Here is an 18,624-nt window from a genome sequence, read left to right as displayed (position 1 = left end):
ATTGTCATCTTACTTTATAAATACTTCTGACAGTTCACCTGGGTTGAAAGTTGCACAGAAGGTGTGGTTTTACAGTTAATGTGTTTGGGTTTTGCTCCTCCTGATGACACGGCTTTTATTTGCTTTCCTTGAGTCTACAGGTAGTTCTTACATAGTCATAAGGTTAGCCAGGTCAGGGAGCTTATCCAGCTGAGCACTCCTCTGCTTGTTTTTAGACTTTGTGGTTGTTTTTTTGTTTGTTTGTTTGTTTGAATTTAAGTGGGTTTTTTGTTGGCTAACTAGTTTATAGGCAGTAACCTCTGATCGCATGACCTAGAGGACACTTTTGTTGGGTCAAAAAAGGGAGTATGAATGAATGTGGAAGGACAGTGGGGCACAGATCTGCCAGTTCCCAAGTACTTAATTATACCTGTGTTATGATTCCGATATGCAGAAGCTGAGTTACTCCTAACTATGTTTAGAGTGACTTAAGCTGGTACAAGTGGAGATGTGGTTAGGGTATAAGGAACATATCTGGTAGATCTCATTTTCTTAATGATATGATAATAGACGGTGTATGCATAAAAATACTACTTTGTGCAAGTGCCCCTGCGGAGAGGGCTGTACTGTGTGATTTTGATTCAATTCTGTACTTAAATGAGATAGGTATAATGGTACAATTTTTAAACTTTGTTCAGATTAATCATTTTTGTTCAGAAACTGATTTAAAAAAAAAACCAAACCAACAACCTACCCAAATCTTTTTTAGATATTTGTTAATCTTGAGGTTTAGGTGACTTCACCAGCACTGTTTAAAATCTTGTGAAAATTCATAGATAGGTTGCAGTAAAGTGTTTAGAAAAAAATGGTCTGTTTTGATTTTTTTCAGTTAAAGTTAGAGTCGTGTCCTAACATAACAGTTAAAACTAGCTGGAAGAAAGTAATTCTCTCCAAGATTGTTTTTCTTCTCCATCTGTAACAGAACTGCATAACTGTTATAAGGAAAAAGTTTGTAGCTTTGTGCAGTGGAACTGTGCCAGCAGCACTTAGGCTACACGGTTTTTATTACAGCCTAAGAGTATATTCCGTTATGCATTCTTCACCTTCTTGAAAAGGCTAATCTAATTTTACTGCTATAAAGGAATACTTTGTTCCTGATCTTTCAGCCTTGACAACTTTTTACTACTAATGTCAAAACTAAAAGTGAAGATAAAAACTTTTAGCACAGAATTACACTATTGGAGAGGAGCAAAGCTCTGGAATACCCAAGTTATTTTGTGTGGTTTTGCTAGACTCTGTAATGCAAGCGGCACAGCATTCACTGCTAAGTAACTTAACCTGTACTAAAGAAAGTAAAAATCCTGTTACTGATGTCTCTTTTCCTGTGTATGCTCTGAAGTATCTCCTTCGGTGCTCAGTTGACAACATCTCAGTATTGAAATAAATGCACAAGTTTGACATACTAGGTCTCCAAAGTCACTTACCATATCTCATAGACACCCCCCAGGACCTGAAAATGCGGGCTTTGAGTCACAAAGCAGTCTTGCCAAGCACTGTATAGTGTGTTTTGAAGTGAGAGAAATTGAGAGCCTCAAAATAAAAAAAAAATCTTCACTTTTAATTTAAGAATGGGGATTAAACCCCCCCCAAGCCCACAACTATTTCTTGTTTAATTTTTTATGCCAGTATCTCTGTTCTTCTCACTATTTTTAGTAACACTTTAGTAAACAGGGGTCTTAGTTTGCTAGAACAGTCTTGTGTTTGCATTTTATAGTGAATATGGTATTGTCGTCTCAGATAATGAATCTTTAAAATACTACATAAACTGATTTCAATATGGCACATTTCTTTCAGCTGTTTCTTTTAGATTCTTTTCATTGATTGCTTGTCATGGCAACAGGAGGTGGTCCCTTTGAAGAAGACATGAATGATCAAGACTTGCCTAGCTGGAGCAATGAGAGCCTTGATGATAGGCTGAACAACACGGTATAATTAATCTTATCTTTTAGTTGCCACTTAATGTTGTGGGTTAAAATTGCTGGGTAGATTCTGTTAGTGGCAGGTAACAATTTAAAACCCTGAGCCTTGTCAGTACAGCTTTACAGGTCAGTATCTGCAAAACCGTAAAAATAATTGAGGTACGTGTGAGCAAGCAATGAGTATAATTCAGAGATTGTGAAGTTTTTAGATATATTTATGTGAAGTGTTTTGGCTAAATAAAGTAGATAGACACAAAAGCTTTGTGGATGTTGTGGAAGTGAAAAACTCTAATTTTGAAAGTTCTAAACTGCTGTTCATCAAAGAAAAGAATACCATTTTAGCTTTGTTTGAAATTAATTTAGTGCATTGTAGGAAGAAATGGGTTTAAAATTTCCAGACAAGCTATTTACGATTTATGCAGTAGAGAAAATTGCACTTTATAATGTGAGATGTGCTCTAGAAAACTTAGTGCATCTTTTAGTACCACTTTTGATTTTCACTTCTGAAATGGAAGTAAACTCCCTTTGACTGAATTAAAAAATTTACTTTTTATCTGTATAGCTAACAAATATGCCTTTGGTTTTTTTCCCTCTCCTTCACCCTAAGGACTGGGGAAGTCAAAAGAAGAAAGCAAACAGATCTTCAGAAAAAAACAAGAAAAAGCTTGGTGGGGAAGCTGAAGTGAGGCTTACTAATGATATATCTCCAGAATCCTCGCCTAGAATAGGACGACGGAAGACCAGAACTCCTCATGGTTTTCCTCATGCTCGATACAGGACCCAGATGTCTGTTCCAGAGCAGGCTGAACTAGAAAGGCTGAAACAAAGAATAAACTTCAGTGATCTGGATCAGGTTTGCATGAACACTATCTTCCACTTTATATGTGACTACAGAACGTATTCAGCTGTCTCTTAATAATTTGACAGATTAATAAAGAAAGCTTTTATAAGTGATTAAGGTTAAAAACCCAAATGCCTTATAGGTGCCACAAAAGCCAAATCAGAATTCTGGTTCTGAACTTGAGAAAATTATGGGAAATTCATGATCTTGGCTTTCCTGTGCTTTAGACTATGCTACTGGTTTTCACTTTCTTCCTCTCAATCATTAAAAAATTTCTGTCTCCTCAAATGGATATTTCTTACTCGTGATGTTTGTCTGATACTGAAAGTAGCTACTACCTTATTTTGGAAGTCTGTTCTTGAAATGTCAGTTTGGGATTCTAGATGTCCTTGTGGATTAAGCAGAAGAGTAGCCTTAAAAACTGCTTCTCAGTAGAGTGTAGAGAAATATAAGGCGTGAATTCTTGAGCTGTAATTGCTTCTTTGGGAATATGGCATGTTTATCCTTCCCTTGTCCAAAATAATTAAGAGTGTGACAGATTAATTCTTTGGTACAAGGCATAAATTTGTGCTAACAGTTTCAGAATAGAGGCTTGTTAATCTTTGCCAAGGTTTGTTGTTAACTTGTTTGGGTTGTGAAGATTCTCTCAAACGTGATTCATTGCCTTAACTTAGATTATAAAGGCTGGGCGTAAGATTATAAAGACTGAAAATGATTTTCTCCTCAAATATATGTTACAACAAGTTGCTACTCAGAAGGTTCTCAAGAAAAGCTGAAGTTATGAGGTATCATATTCTGCAAGTGAATACTGTTGTTCTTTCACACATACATGGAGAAGTAGGAGGTCTTTCACTATAGCAAAGGTGGAGACCACAGCAAGGATGAGGAGCTACAAAACCCTTTTGCTTCTCAGCTGTTCTGGGGGGGTGGGCTGGCTTTCTGAAAACTATGTGGCAAAAATTGCTGATACTGTCTTTAGGTAGCTTTTGGCTAGTTAGTGACTAACAAAGTAACTTTAAAGTCAGTTTCATAATACTGCAGAACTGATAATCCAAGCAGTGAAACTAATCACTGTTGAGAATATATTGGAGGGAAAAAAAACAAAGCAATTGTTCTTTTTTGGTTCGTTTCTAGAGAAGCATTGGAAGTGATTCTCAAGGAAGGGCAACAGCTGCTAACAACAAGCGTCAACTTAATGAAAACAAAAAACCATTCAACTTCCTGTCACTGCAGATAAACACTAACAAAAGCAAAGATCCTGCCTCAGGTTCCCAAAAAAAGGAAAGTGGTGTGTCAATGCCGTGCAAAGAGTTGTTTGGAGCTGCTCTAAGCAAGGATTTCTTGCAAAATTGTCAAGTCCCTGCTCAAGAAGATGCAAGGAGAGAACTAGCTATGGATAGTAGCCAGGTATTTATGTAGCCTATATTGACTTTTAGAAAGGTTTTAATTACATTGTTACTTCTAAGTGCCTCTTTCTAAGGTTCCAAAAAGTTTAAGTGTTAAATTGTTATTGGAAATACCTATTATTTCCACTGTTATAAAAGATGACTTGAGGAAAATGTGAAACCAGACTTAATCATCTGCTTATTGGTAACAGAAGCAGTATTAATCCTCATTTTAGAGGTTAGTTCTCTTTTATGCAGTTCCAGAAAATGTTCTCACACTTGAATATTTTCATATGTTAATATTCTCAGTTCTGGTTTAGTCTGTGTCTCCAAAAGCCGTGTGCTTCAGTCTTGTAAATTCACACATGCGTAATTCTATCCCTATAAATAAAAGCTGTTGACTTTTAACCACTTGGAGAAGTGTGCTTATAGGATTGCAGGTACTAGTATGTCATTCCTTTAATTACTACTTTGCTGTTGCTGTCACCATGTCTTGTACATTAAATACGTTAAAGCTGTAGCTGAATGCATTCAGTAACCTCAGTGTCTTTGCAGATTGTGAGCAGACTAGTTCAAATTCGCGACTATATTGCTAAGGCCAGCTCCATGCGGGATGATCTTGTAGAGAAAAATGAAAGATCGGCCAATGTTGAGCGTTTATCACACCTTATAGATCACCTTAAAGAGCAGGAGAAATCCTATCTGAAATTTTTGCAAAAGATGCTTGTAAGTTTGAGAACGTAATATATTTGTTTCTGCACTGTAAGTTTTTTCAGGAGTTTACCATTGATGTTTTAATGGTGCTACTGGGGGTGTTGGTTTTTATATGTAGTACCTTCCATAATTCATTTTTATTGCCCCTTATATGGCTTTTGATTTATGCCAATGAAATATTTCAGGCTAGAGAAAATGAGGAGGATGATGTTCAGACTATAGAGTCAGCTGTGGGATCTGATTCTGTAGGTGAGAGCACATCGCTAAACATTGATGTGCAGTCTGAGGCTTCAGAGACCACGGTAAGCTGCCTTTTAGTAATTAAGATGCTAGAAATGAAGACTTCATTTTGTTTTTGTTGTGATTGCTACGATAGTATCATAACCAGCAGTTCAATCAAAAAATAGGAAACCCCTAAATGCTTTGCTCAGGAGGTGTTCACGCATGTGTGGATTTTTTTTAATTTGTGTTTTCATATGGGGAAAAAAATTAATGGTTTTGTCACAACAATGTATCTTGACTAGATTTTTAAAATCTTTAATCTATTTTAAAAGTAGACCAGGAGGTTAAATGGTTACTTTGGCAGGGCATGTGCTGAATTGGTGTAGGAAGGAATAGTTTTCTATACAATTTTTCATCTCTCAGTTTGTTTCCGTTAGTGGGAAAAAGTTGCTGCTGTTGGGTGAGGAGGGTTAGAAATGAGTCATTAGTGGGCCCATTGCCCAAGCATTTTTCTAGTGATAAGAAAGTATTGAGCTAACACAGAAGTTTCTCTTTTTTGAGAGATTAACATCTTTTAGAAGGTTACGAATTTAGTTCGAGATACACAGACAATCTTCCTTTCTATTTGTAAAAGCTTTTATATTAACATAGTGACTCTTGTAGATAAAGCACTTTAATAATAACTTAAGTTTTACATCTTCTGATACTACTGAAGTGGTACTCTTTTGCCTAGTTAATACACTGAATGATCTACAGATGAGGAGAATTCACTTGCTTGGAAGTAAAACAGTGGTTAAAACATTAAGAAGTTTTTGTAATTACTTTTAGCTTTGTTAAGAACTCTCTCTATCCCTGTAAAGAAATAAAATGATTGACATGGAAGATGCAGTTCTAACTTAAAATAATATGAATGGAAAAATGCAGAAAAAGACCAGTATGTTTTTGAAGAGGTATGCATGTAGACTTGCATTTTTCTTCATCTTTGGAAAATGAATTTTAGTTCTGGGTTTAGCTCTTCATTTTGCATCTGATAATCGCTTCACATACAGCTTGAATATATTCCACGCAAAATGAATACTCTTAGTTTTATGAGATCAGTTGCTATACAGAGCCTTATTGTTATGAAAATTCTAAGAATGACTAAAAATATCTTTACTTTTTAGTAGATTTTACTTTATATTAGTTTTAATTATTTGATAGCAATGGATAGGTTTGTAACTTAAAAATGAATGCAAAGCTAGAGCACATGTTCAAATTCTAACATACTGAACTATTTACTGAAGGAGCTATCATTTAGTGTGAGTGTTCGGCCCTGCATTGAGGACAAACTAGGGAATTCAGCTTCCCAAGAACAGGTTACAGACGTTGATGTTACTGCAAGCCCTAACAGGATAAGTGACAGAGCTGCTCTGAATGACAGGGAAATCTGGCCTTGTAGGATTAATAGCCAAGAACATGGATTGTCTTCAAAGGTACACTTCAAAATGTTATTTTAGCCTCAAATAGGGCTTATATGTGTTCTTTTTTTCTTTTTTTTTTCCCCCCTCAGGTTAACTGCTTCAAATGTATTTGTTCCTTACAGCGAATGTTCCCATTTGACCTCCTTACCTGTATCAAACTGTCTTTTGAATGCATCTTCTTTGCCAAGAATTTTTTTCTTTAGAGTCGTTAGGCAGCTTTCTTTTCTGAATTGTCAACACTGACAGAGAAAGTACTACATGCAACTCTGGACAGCAAGTGTTCTCATTTTATGTGGATGATTCTTGCAATTTTGATTTTCTCTTTCTTGGAAAAGATACTGCAAATGTGACTTTCAGACATTTGTCATATTTATACCAATAGTCTACCAATGCACATTTAAGCTAATTCCATATAGTGGAAAGTAATTAGAGAATAGTAGCCTTAACTTGTTCCACAAATGTTTTTCTATAGCTGTTTATATAAATATTTGGTTGGAGGGGGGGAAGATTAAGGGACTTGGAGTCTGAACCTTCTTTTGTTACCTATTGCCAGCTTTTCTGTGCTTTGATCTCTTTCTTTCTTCTGACTTAAAAAAAAAAAAAAAGTCTAAGTTCTGCTTTATTTTTTCCCTTAAAATAAAAGGCTTAAATGTCTTGTCAATCTAAATGCAGAACTAAGCTTAAAAAAAATTATGTGATTTTAATGAACTCGAGGAAATCTGGTACTTTATCTAAAGCTCAGATTATTTTATAGGTGAGACTGAGATACATTTTCCAGTTTTTCCCTTTTTCCCTTTGTTCCTTCCTGTGTCCTCTCTTTTGCCTCTCTTGCTTTCCATCTGTAAGATGAAAGTTTAACAGGAATGGTCAGTACCAGTTGCAGTGCATGTTCTAGTGACGCTTTTGGGAAGTTTAGAATTCTGGGCGTGTTCTTCTTTCTCTGCTGGAAAGTTGAGCATTCCTGGATACCCAGAACTAGTAAATAAGATACCTGCTTCTGTTCTGACATTTGGTGAAGGACTAAAACTTAGCACTATGTAGAGAGAAGATGGTGCTTTTAAATTTGTCATGTTCTTTTTAAATACTTGTCAACTCCTAAGAAAAAAGGAAGCAAATTTTCCCATGATTTTATCTGCATAGTGCAATAGTCTAACTTCAGACAGGATTCAGATCCTAACTGTGGATGTCTCATTAAAATACTGAATTTCCTGGCAATTCTTGACTAAAAGTTTTGATGCAAATTTCCAGCTTTTAATTAGGAAAATAACTTGGTTTTAATATATTTTAACAGCTCAACCTGTTTTGAGTCCTTTAAATCAGTTTCCACGAGTGTTTGAAAATATGGCATAGATGGGATTCTGTGTATTTTTCTTTTAAAACAGGTTTTCCTAAATCTGATCTCTTCTATAACTGATAGTTTTATATGCTAAATTTATACTAAACACACTAGGTTGGAGAAGAATAACTACCCAAAGTGTTCTGCTGGAATTTTACATATTTTAGGCCAGTAAACAAACCTAGATCCTATTGTATATGTACCTCCCTGATACTATGCTTTTATCTTGCTTAGCTTTACCAGTCTTACAGCTTAATGCCCTCTCTTATGGCTCAGAGGACAGAGGGATGCTTGATCAGTCTTTGGGACGCATTAGGGTGGCTGACTGGATTTCTAAAGAAAACCTAACCCCCAGGAGTGATAAGCATGTCTTGGTGTACAGGCTTCTCCCTATTGAATGTCTAAAATTTTTAGATTGAAAAAGACTACTGGAGAGGTGAAACCATTTCATTTTCACTTTTTTACACTAACCAGGCTGTCTTATTAAATTCCTGCTTGTTTTGACACTTCTGTTACTAGTACTCAACACATAAATTGTCATGATTATAGTAATGTTCTGTATCTTGCAGGCCAGAGATCCTCAACAGGAAACCAAAGAGGAGTTGGAGAACTTGAAGAAGCACCATGATTTACTGAAAAGGATGCTACAACAGCAGGAACAACTGAAAGCTCTTCAAGGAAGACAGGCAGCTCTTCTTGCTTTGCAGCACAAAGCGGAGGAAGCAATTGCTGTCATGGATGATTCTGGTGTGTGGAATGATAGTGTCTTGATAACACCTCAGCATGCTGTTTGTATGACTAAAGCTGGACTTGTGGAATACACATCAAAATCTCTTTTATAATGCACTGTTAAAAATTTTACTGTAAGGCTTCTATTTCTGGCAAGAGTTGAGAGTGTAACATTGTAAAATTATATGTCGGTTAAAAAACACACAGATTATTTCAGTGGTTTGTTTGTAAAAATCCAGAAATGTGAGGTTTTCTCCCAAAACTTGATCTACCATGTCAGATTAAGAGTCTGCATCTCATCTCCATCATTATACATGGCCTTTGAAAGAAATAATTGGTGTGGGGCATTATAGTGTGTTCTCTCCTTTTCTGCATCCTTCTGGGTATAGACAGTTGGTAGTTTGATTTTTTGTGTTAGCTTTTTCATGGAATTTTTTTTTTTTTTTTTTGTAGTGGCTGGTTGCTTGATAGTTTAATAGCCATAGGTATGCTAATGATGTATACAGTAAAAGGGTGAAAACTGCTAAAACAGTTGCATAAGTGAATATGAAACCAGAACTCTGAAATTGTATGGCATGTAAATTGGAGGCATGGATCTGACAATAGAGCTTCACCATTACATTGTAGCCTTCAATTTAAAAGCATTCTTCTAATTAATTTTCATATATTGCCAACTTCTCAAAAATTATCTTTGGCCAGATGTTTTTTTAATATCTGCTTAAAGATTGTCAGCAGGGGGCAACTGCCTCTCTTTTACACTTGAACTTTATTTGTGTGCTGTTAGTGTGTGAATTATCTTTTGTTTGTTGGAAACTTGTCCTGTCTTCCACCCCTTCCTAAATGCTGTTCAGTTTTCTTTGGAAATATGGGGTACAGGTATATGTGTAATTGTAGGGAATGACATAAGTTTCTCTTTAAGGTTCTTTGCTCTGATGAGCTTGTCTTTCTGCTTTTTCTCCCGTCTTTAATTTGCTAGACTGTAGGAAAGAAGGTGGAAGTAGTTAAGAAAACTCTGGATTTTAGTGTAGGAAGAGAAGCAGAGAAGTTTAGTAGGTAGACAGATTTTGGAAAGCTACCACAGGAATAAGAGAAGCAAGTGCCTTTTGAAAGGTGTTTCCTTGTTTCTTAAATGATTTTCAGTAACTGCTTTTCTCCTGTCTGCTCTGCAGCAGTAGACCTGTGATGGAATCTGCATTCCATCTTTCCTCAAAAACACGAAACTCCCTTTTGATGATGAGTGGGTAAATGAAGTGGGTAGAAAATAGAATTAATTACAATAAATTAGAACTTGGGTTTTTTGTAGTTCTTTGCTGGTTTTATTTGTTTCATATTTCCACTTATGTCACTCTTCTTATGTCGTGCTTCTTACTGCTGTTTGTGTTGAGTGACATAAAAATGGAGTATGTGCCAGAATTGTGCGATAGGAAATATAAAGATTGAAATTCAACATGGGGCAAAACTGATGTTTTTAAGTTTGAGAATAGTAAACTTTTATCATGAAAGTAACCAAGTCATGATATATGGGGAAAAAAATAGTGTCTGTGCTTGAATTTCTTTCTTACAGCGTATCGGTTCATATGGGGGAATTAGAAAGGTGTTTGGAGCTCTGAGCTGTCAGTTCCATACTGTTTGAATCTGAGCTTTCAGGGAAGAGAAAAAAGCTTTCTTTTTAATGTACTCCTGTTATAAAGCTTTTTGAAGGACAAAACCCCAAGGTTCTTGTTGGAAGCTGTAAAGGTTACATCTTACACTAGATGAAAGCTTGGTCTCCTGTTAATTTATTAAGGAAGTAAAATTACATATGCTGTTTCCATCAAACCTAGACAACTTGGTTGTTTTCGTTTTGCTCTGACCTTTTTAGCAAAACACAGAACAGACTTGTAAAGTCCTTTTGCATATTTTCTTCACAAAGGAGCTGAGTTGACATGTTGGTGTTTCTGTAATGGAAGTAACCTTTTAAACAGTAAAATTGGTGGGAAGGACATAACATGAAAAATAATTACTGTACTTTAAGAGGTGCAGTATATTGATGTCCTGATTAAACCAAACATTTTCATCAAATAGCCTTTTATTTAATTGCTGTGGAAAAGTATTTACATTTTTTCCTTCCTTTTGCATACTCAGTTGTAACAGAGACCACAGGTAGTGTTTCAGGAGTAAGCCTTACATCAGAACTGAATGAAGAATTGAATGACTTAATTCAGCGCTTTCACAACCAACTTCATGATTCTCAGGTCAGTCCCTGGATCGCACTCTCTTAAGTTTTGCTAGTGTCTGTTTTTTCTTATTCTTTTGAACAGTGCAATTAAATGTTTGTCTTGTCTGTGTACGTTTGTTAGTTGCATAACTAGAGTTCCCCCAAACATGAAAGGTCAGCATCTTTGTGTTCTTAAGAGTTATTAGCTGTCTGATTTATGCTCTCTGTTTCACAGTTTCCTATGGAAGTAGGGAGAAGTAGTTTGTATATTGCAGTATAATTATATATTAATATACAGCTGAGATACCCATGAGAGTATTTGCAGTGTTAGTTTCTCCTTATAATGCTCATTGTTCTGGTGTTCAGCCTAGCAAGCCTGTAAGAGAGCTTTTTGTTTCTTACCATTTATTTGGCTTTTTATACAGTACTCTGAATAAAATGAAATTGCTCTTTCTAGACACAGTCTGTGCCAGACAATAGAAGACAAGCAGAAAGTCTTTCACTTACCAGAGAGATTTCACAAAGCAGAAACTCGTCAATGTCGGAACACCTGTCAGATGAGAAGGCACAGCTTTTTAACAAGATGCGAATGCTGCAGGGTAAAAAGCAAAAAATGGACAAACTGTTAGGAGAACTTCATACACTTCGTGACCAACATCTAAATAACTCCTCCTGTATGTAAATATAGGTAGAATTCTATCTTCTGAAGAACAAAACTTTTTTAATGCAAGTGTTTGTAACGTGGTCTTTCAACTTGCTGCTGGCTAATGAAATGCGGATGATAAAGCTATGCCGGGGCAATATTATGTAAAAGTTTTTTAATGATGTATGTGTTTCTGGCTTAATGGAGAGCTCTACAAGTCATGATTAGGGACTTTAGTAGTAGCACTTTGGTTTATAAAATTATGAAAGTTGAATAATGTGAGATAGTGATGAAGGATTTTTTTCCTTCAAGGCTTGTCAGCTCTATCTGACTTGTGGAGTGTACTGTATGAACTTGAACTTTCTATGTTTTTATCATGGTACATCTTATGTGCTCTGCACTTCAGATCTTACTAGCTCTATGGTGTTATGAGGTTTGCTTGTTCACTGTCAAAATACTTTCTCATGCACTAGACTCAGGGTCTTTGATCATAGGCCATACCAAAAGAACTTAACTGAAAGGTCTAGAGGTTTGGCCAACTGCTTAAATGGCTTTTTCTTCTTTTTAAAGTCTTGATGTGGACCTACTTGCTGCCCTTGCTTTCTGTTTCTAGAAATACATTTGTACTGGTGAAGTTTGTCCTATAGCTAGAAACTTCTGGTTGTTGATCAGAGCATATTCTGGTTAACATTAAGAAATGAAGCACTTAAAGTATGCTTCTAGAGAAGGGCAGACTGATTTAATGGTTATATTAATATAGCCCCATATTTTTACATGTATTTAATACATATAGCATGGACATATTTGGGTATAATTTCGTGTAGCTGGAAAAAGCAAGTGTCAAGTCTCAAATCTATATTCCACAGCATAAGGGCAAAAGCTTAGCAGTGGAAAAAAATTTGGTAGGAATTTTCTTTTTATTATGTTGAAATTTTACTATTTTTTTTTAAAGTAGACAATTCAACTATAAGTAAACCCTTAACTCTTTGGGCAGATTTACAGCATGAAAGCTTCCACTTTTGAACTTCAATAAAGCTAAAAGAAACTGACTGAAGTCTTGTTTACAAAAGCTTATTTTTCTCTGCCTATTGGCATGCTGTGAAACTTAAGAGAATATAAACTTCTTAGACAAGAAGTTATTAACTGCTGTTTTGCATGTTGGTCATATTTTCTGTGGTTACATTTTAATATAATTCAGTTAAGCAGGTTTCTTTTTGCAAGTTGTTCTTATGAGCTGTATTTTCTTTCTGTAGTTCTTCCTGCTTCGGGTTCTCCTCAAAGGAGTGTTGATCAACGAAGTACAACTTCAGTAGCTTCTGGTCCTGCAGGCATAGTAACTGTTGTCAATGGAGAATCGAATAGCCTGGCAGCCGCTCCCTATCCTCCCGATGCCCTGGTTTCTCAGAATGAGAGTGAAGAGGATGACAATCTGAATCCAACAGAAAAGCTTCAGTAAAAGTTCTTTTTTTTTTTTTTTTTTTTTTTTTGTAATATGCTTTAGGTATTTGGAATGTTACTGTTTTAATAAGTTTCTTGTTAAGAAACTATTGAATATTTTAATCTACATAAATGAATATTGTAGACTGTTTAGTAGATGGTCCAAGACAGTTAAATGAGTTCAGAGCTTTAAGCAGAAGGTTCTTACAGCTAGGAAACATGGCAGTAAACTTGTAGGAACTATAAATTATGTATATACTTTTCAACTTACGTAGGCGGGATAAATATGACAAAACACATAGCGTGTGTGTTCTTTCTCCTCAGGAAGCTAAATGAAGTTCGTAAGAGGCTGAATGAGTTACGTGAGTTAGTTCACTACTATGAGCAAACATCTGATATGATGACAGATGCTGTGAATGAAAACACTAAGGAAGAGGAAGAAACAGAAGAATCGGAAAGTGATTCTGAACACGAGGATACACAGCCTGTTACAAATATTAGGTTGTCATATTTTTTATCGTCCTAAATCTTTGTAGCTAAGTAGTTGCATGTTGCCTGAAGCAATATGTTACGTCAGTCAGGCAGAATTAGTGTCTATGATTACATTAACTTTCCAGATTTTTTTCACTTGAAGTGGTGTTCTTACACAGATTAATAATAATTGTCCTTGGTAACTTATTTATATAACAAATGTAGATTAGGCTGGACATTCAGAAAATCATTTTAAGAGGCTTCCAAATCTAATTCCCTCGGGTTTAAGCACTGCAGTATGTGTATGGATTTCCACTAGTAGGTGAACCTAGACAAGAGAATTGGAATAAAAACAAACTTCCGTTTAGAGAGGCATTTAGAGTTATAGCCTTACAGGGCAACTGTGTGTATCAAGGATCTTCACTGTGCAGAAATGAATACTAGTTCAACTATGAATCCGCATAAAGCTTTTATAATGTAGACATGAATCCTGAAAGCCTCTTGTATTGTTGTATATTTAGCAGGCAGTAATTCACAGCTGCTTCTGATGGCTTAAAGAAGAAATGTGTTGGAGAGATGGATATTGAGAAATTCCAAATATCTGGACTGATTTTGTATGGGTTTGATTTTTGTTTTAAAGGGTCAGGACATACCCTTAGAAAAGCCAGTTAATAAAATGGCTGAAGTAAAATTCTGTCAATATCAGTTCTTAGAAAGTTAACACGAGTGATGTATTTTGCCCTAGAAACCCTCAAGGAATCAGTAGTTGGAGTGAAATAAATAGCAACTCAAATGTGCAGTGTGGAACTAATAATAGAGATGGAAGACATCTTAATACAGACTGCGAAATAAATAATCGATCTGCTGCTAATATAAGGACTTTAAAAATGTCTTCTACTCTAGGTACGTTTTAAAATCTTCTAATAACTTTAAGTCTTAGTGCAAATAATTCTGCTAGCTGCATAGAATTTGGGAGAACATTGAGTAAAACGTTTGAGAGTAATCATTAAGCTGTGCTTTTCTAATCTTCAGTAATTAGCGAACTTGATAAGTTCAATAATGTGTCATTGGTACCATTTTGTTTCCTCCTCTCACTGCCTCCAGACTGTCATAATAGGGAGGATGACAAAGACATGGAACTACCCCAGGGTGAAGATGAGGAAGTGGAAGAAGATAGAGTTAGTGCAGATTCCGTGTCTAGTCACGGAAGCAGCCTGGGTGATGCTACTGGAGACACGGAGTTTGAGCAGAAGATCAATAGGCTTGTAGCTGCAAAACAGAAACTTCGGCAGTTACAGAACCTTGCTGCTATGGTGCAGGTATTTTATAAATATAAATCTGTGCACAAAGAGATGGCGTTCATTATTGCGTATAATGTATAACTTGTAATAGGGGACAACAGTCTACCTAGTGTAATATTTAAAATGCTCATGAGTATAGTAATTAAGTAGTCTTGTTCACCTCAGTCTCCTTCTGTTCCTGTTTTTGCCTCCCCTTTTGCTGCTTGACAAGCCTATGTGTTTCTGTCCACTCCGTTGTAGGCATAAAATACTATTTAAGTGGTTTATGCCTCCAGAATGAGATGAGTTATCTCGCATTTATAGTGAAAGTTTTGGTAGTGTGAGCTTTATAACTTTAAATTCTCTCATTAACTTATCTTAGAGTTGTGATGACATGAAGATGATGACTTCTCAGTTTATTATCTGAACTCAAGATAAAACTATTCAGACTATTTAGCTTTGAAAAATCAGTTTGACACACTAAACCTGTTACATTTTGTGTATCAACTTGAAAGTAGTCCAGCTGCTTTTCTGATGTCTTTTCAGGATGATGATCCAGAAACTCAAGCAACAATTGCAAATGTGTCTAATATTGGTGGCTTGCTCTTCGCTGAGGTGGAAGACACAAAGCAACAACCCAACAATGTTCGAGCTAGTGCCAGCAAGTTACAAAAAGATGTAGGACTGAATGAAAAAGCGAGGTATGCCTTTGTCAAAGGTTAGCAGAATCCTGCTTTAGGCAACTTCTTGCCAAGTAATATGTGGAAAACTTTTTTACCCAGAGAGAAGTTTTATGAAGCTAAACTTCAGCAGCAGCAACGGGAACTTAAGCAGTTACAAGAAGAAAGAAGAAAACTGATTGAAATTCAAGAAAAAATTCAAGTGTTACAGAAAGCTTGTCCTGATGTTCAGGTAGGTAGAGTGTATTTCTTTGCTTTCTTAAGCTGTTGAGTAACAAAACATCAAATATATTTCACACCATTTTTTCACTATAAAAATTGGAAAAAACTGAAAATTGATGATACTTGTATAAGGTAAGCAGCTGGACTTCAAATCCTTAGGAAGAGCTCTTGTTATCACATTCCACTGTACGTTCATGCTTGGTGTTTGCTGTAGTTTGTCCTCAAAAGCCTTGATGTAAAGTTTTCAAAGGTAAAGAACCTTCTGTGTAATTTTTAGTCTGTAATTTGTCTGTCTACCTCCTAGTCACTGCATCTTCTCTCTGCTTAGTAGTCATTCGCAAGGTCTGGTATTTTGAAACAATATTGTGTCTTGTGAGTATGATTAGCACTTCGTTGTATTCAAACTTACGCGTACAGTGCTGTACCGTTTCTCATACTCTTTGAAGATGAACTTTTTTTCTGTGAAGTGAGCAGTAAATTATCCAGTACTATGCATCTACAGCATCGTATGATACTGTATTACATAAAAATAAGTTTTTTTGATTCCCGGCTAAGTTCTGAAGTAAGTATTTAGCCTTGATTCTAAAATCCCTTTTCACTGAACTCTAATGCTCCTATCACAAAGCCTGAACTATATTGCATTTTAACACCAGGTAAGTTTTAGAAAACTATTCTACTCTGTTTTGCCATTTTGATTTTTCTTTCAGTTATCAGCTGGCATGAGTAACTGCCCAGCAAATAGGCAGACTTCACCAGCAACTTCAACTCCGGCCATGAATGAGTGTAACACAGCTGGCAAGCCTTTACTTGAATTTGATGCATCTGTACCAGTAGGGAATGAGGTATTTCATGTTTGATATTCTGTGACTTAAAGAAGGTTTCAGAGGGAGAGAAGTTTTAGGTAGCTTGGATGCATTTTAAAGTATTTGGCATGGGGAGTGCAGTAGTAGTTATGTTAGAATGTGTAAGTTTTGTTTCATTTCTGGAATGAAGTGATCTCTTGACCTGAGCTGGCAAGAGATCTTTCCCCAAATATAGCCATTGTTGTCAAATACTGATATTGAAGCTGAATTAATTTTGAACTTGCACTGTGAACATTTGATAGCATATACCACAGGCAAGTCATCCATGGAGAGTGTGATCACAGTATTTGAAATGTAGTTTAGCTTCTACGCACCTTCCTTCCCCTTTTTTCCCCAAAAAATCATATCTTAAATAACAATCTGAGTATTACTTAATCTTTCTGAAAATTATGCTGGCATTTTTAGGGGTGGAGGGATATGTTATAAACAGTGTTTCTTGGCCAGACTAGACATCAGAGTCAAACACCTGAAATAGACCTTTTATTAAAGACATTGTGAGCTGCATCAGCATTCTTGTAAATTTTCCTTTAACACTTTAGGTGAAGCTGATTGGGCAATGCCTGTACCTTTGTCATTAAAAATCAAGTTTTCCCCCTTCCAGAAGAGAATTTCAGAACTTTGGCATTTTTATTGCAAATAAGCATTATAGAACAACTTGTCTCTTTTCACTAAATTAAAGGTCTAAATTCTTCTTGCTAGAGGGAAACTGTCTCTAAAATGAATATGCTGATGCAGTTGCTAACACTGTACAAATAGCTTGGGTTATTAATTAGCAAAATATGTATGTATTTTTGTTGGAAAAATGTTTTAGCTCCGGCACTACCAACTAATTGAATTGCTTTCAGACTTGACTATGTTGTCACTTGCCTGTCTGTGAAGTACGTGTTTTCCAGTCTAGTTCACTTACACAGCTGTATTTGTATGTTATGCTATTATGTTATGCTGTTTACATGTTTGTAAAAGTATCTTGCCATTTATCCTTTCACTGTATCTAAGGTTAGATAAAAGAGCTCTTTCTACCTGTACTTTTCCCTTTATGCACTTCTCTTTGTAAATGATGGCTTCCTTAAGCCTTGTTTAAACAGACACAATCTTTTTGTTGTATCCTCTACTTTGTTATCAAAACAGTACTTAGCACACTTTCCAAATTTCTCCAGAGGATAGTAGAGTGTAATGCTACTTAGAGCTAAGTCATAATGCGTAAGTTCTGTGATAAAAGCAGAGTGAATGAAACGTGCACTGTTTTTCTTGAAAAAAATCTGTCCTATAATGTTTAATTATCATCTTAGATTTTGCTGTATTTGGGATAAATAGTAAATACAGGATATATTTTGCAACTTTCTGGGTGTAGCTTCAGGTAGAGTGTAACAACAATGGCAGAGCAAAAAGGTGTAAGTGTAGTATCAGATAGTGAAATTTTAAGGTGCTTTAGATAGTATTTATTTTGTTTGTACTTTAATGTCTTCCATTTTGCTGCAAACAGCTATGGTCTGAGATGAGAAGACATGAGATTTTAAGAGAAGAATTGCGGCAGAGGAGAAAGCAACTTGAAGCTCTAATGGCTGAACATGAGAGGAGGAGAGAGCTCGCCGAAACGGTATCTGCTGTTGCTGCATCTGTTAAGAGTGAAGGGTCAGAAGCTCAGCGTACTCCGCAGCAGAGTAGGAACGAAAAGTAAGAACGCGAGTCATTCTATGTTTAGTCACTTCTCTTGTTTAGTCACGTGTGAGTCTTGGGGCAGTTCCTTCTTTTCATCTGAGCACTGAATGTGATGATAGAGCAGTAAATTAATTTACTGATTTCTCAAGGGACTGTTAGTTGAGAATGTGCAAATTTTGTGGGTCTTCCCAGCTTATTTATTCTGCCCTGCTCCATAAATGGTGAAAAATCCCTTAAGGAGAGGAGCATGTGTGGAAAATGCTCAGAGTAATTTCCCCTTCATCTCCACACCATTTATAACAACAATTTTCCAAAGCACTTTTATTTAACTGTATCAGTATCAGAATAATACTAGTTTCATTTTGTATCGGTGAGTTAATGTTTAAATTAATTTTGAAGCAGTTTGAGTAATTTGAAGATAGACTTGTAGTTTTCAGCAGATTGTTTTAATAATTTATCATAATTAAAAAGAAAAAGTACTCCTTCCTTTTCAAACACTTTTTTCCTTTTCTTCCTCCTGCCCTCCC

The 18,624-nt window shown here is 35.9% G+C and overlaps 1 protein-coding gene across 1 annotated transcript in view; it reads left to right on the top strand.

Moving 5' to 3' along the window:
• The first annotated feature begins 1,869 nt into the window (after window positions 1–1,869).
• The window catches only part of PCM1 (pericentriolar material 1), a 36,834-nt gene continuing 20,079 nt past the window's right edge, over window positions 1,870–18,624 (top strand). Inside the window, exons 1-15 of the mRNA XM_009873855.1 lie at window positions 1,870–1,965; window positions 2,566–2,811; window positions 3,934–4,206; window positions 4,740–4,910; window positions 8,486–8,663; window positions 10,770–10,879; window positions 11,300–11,516; window positions 12,739–12,937; window positions 13,247–13,423; window positions 14,139–14,296; window positions 14,498–14,712; window positions 15,220–15,374; window positions 15,456–15,585; window positions 16,283–16,417; window positions 17,922–18,112. Of these exons, the coding sequence (XP_009872157.1) occupies window positions 1,870–1,965; window positions 2,566–2,811; window positions 3,934–4,206; window positions 4,740–4,910; window positions 8,486–8,663; window positions 10,770–10,879; window positions 11,300–11,516; window positions 12,739–12,937; window positions 13,247–13,423; window positions 14,139–14,296; window positions 14,498–14,712; window positions 15,220–15,374; window positions 15,456–15,585; window positions 16,283–16,417; window positions 17,922–18,112 (2,651 nt within the window). The remainder of the gene's footprint in view (window positions 1,966–2,565; window positions 2,812–3,933; window positions 4,207–4,739; window positions 4,911–8,485; window positions 8,664–10,769; window positions 10,880–11,299; window positions 11,517–12,738; window positions 12,938–13,246; window positions 13,424–14,138; window positions 14,297–14,497; window positions 14,713–15,219; window positions 15,375–15,455; window positions 15,586–16,282; window positions 16,418–17,921; window positions 18,113–18,624) is intronic.

Source organism: Apaloderma vittatum, unplaced genomic scaffold (assembly GCF_000703405.1).
Source record: "Apaloderma vittatum isolate BGI_N311 unplaced genomic scaffold, ASM70340v1 scaffold12017, whole genome shotgun sequence".
Taxonomy (NCBI): Eukaryota; Metazoa; Chordata; class Aves; order Trogoniformes; family Trogonidae; genus Apaloderma; species Apaloderma vittatum.
This window is presented reverse-complemented; position numbering and strand designations above follow the sequence as displayed.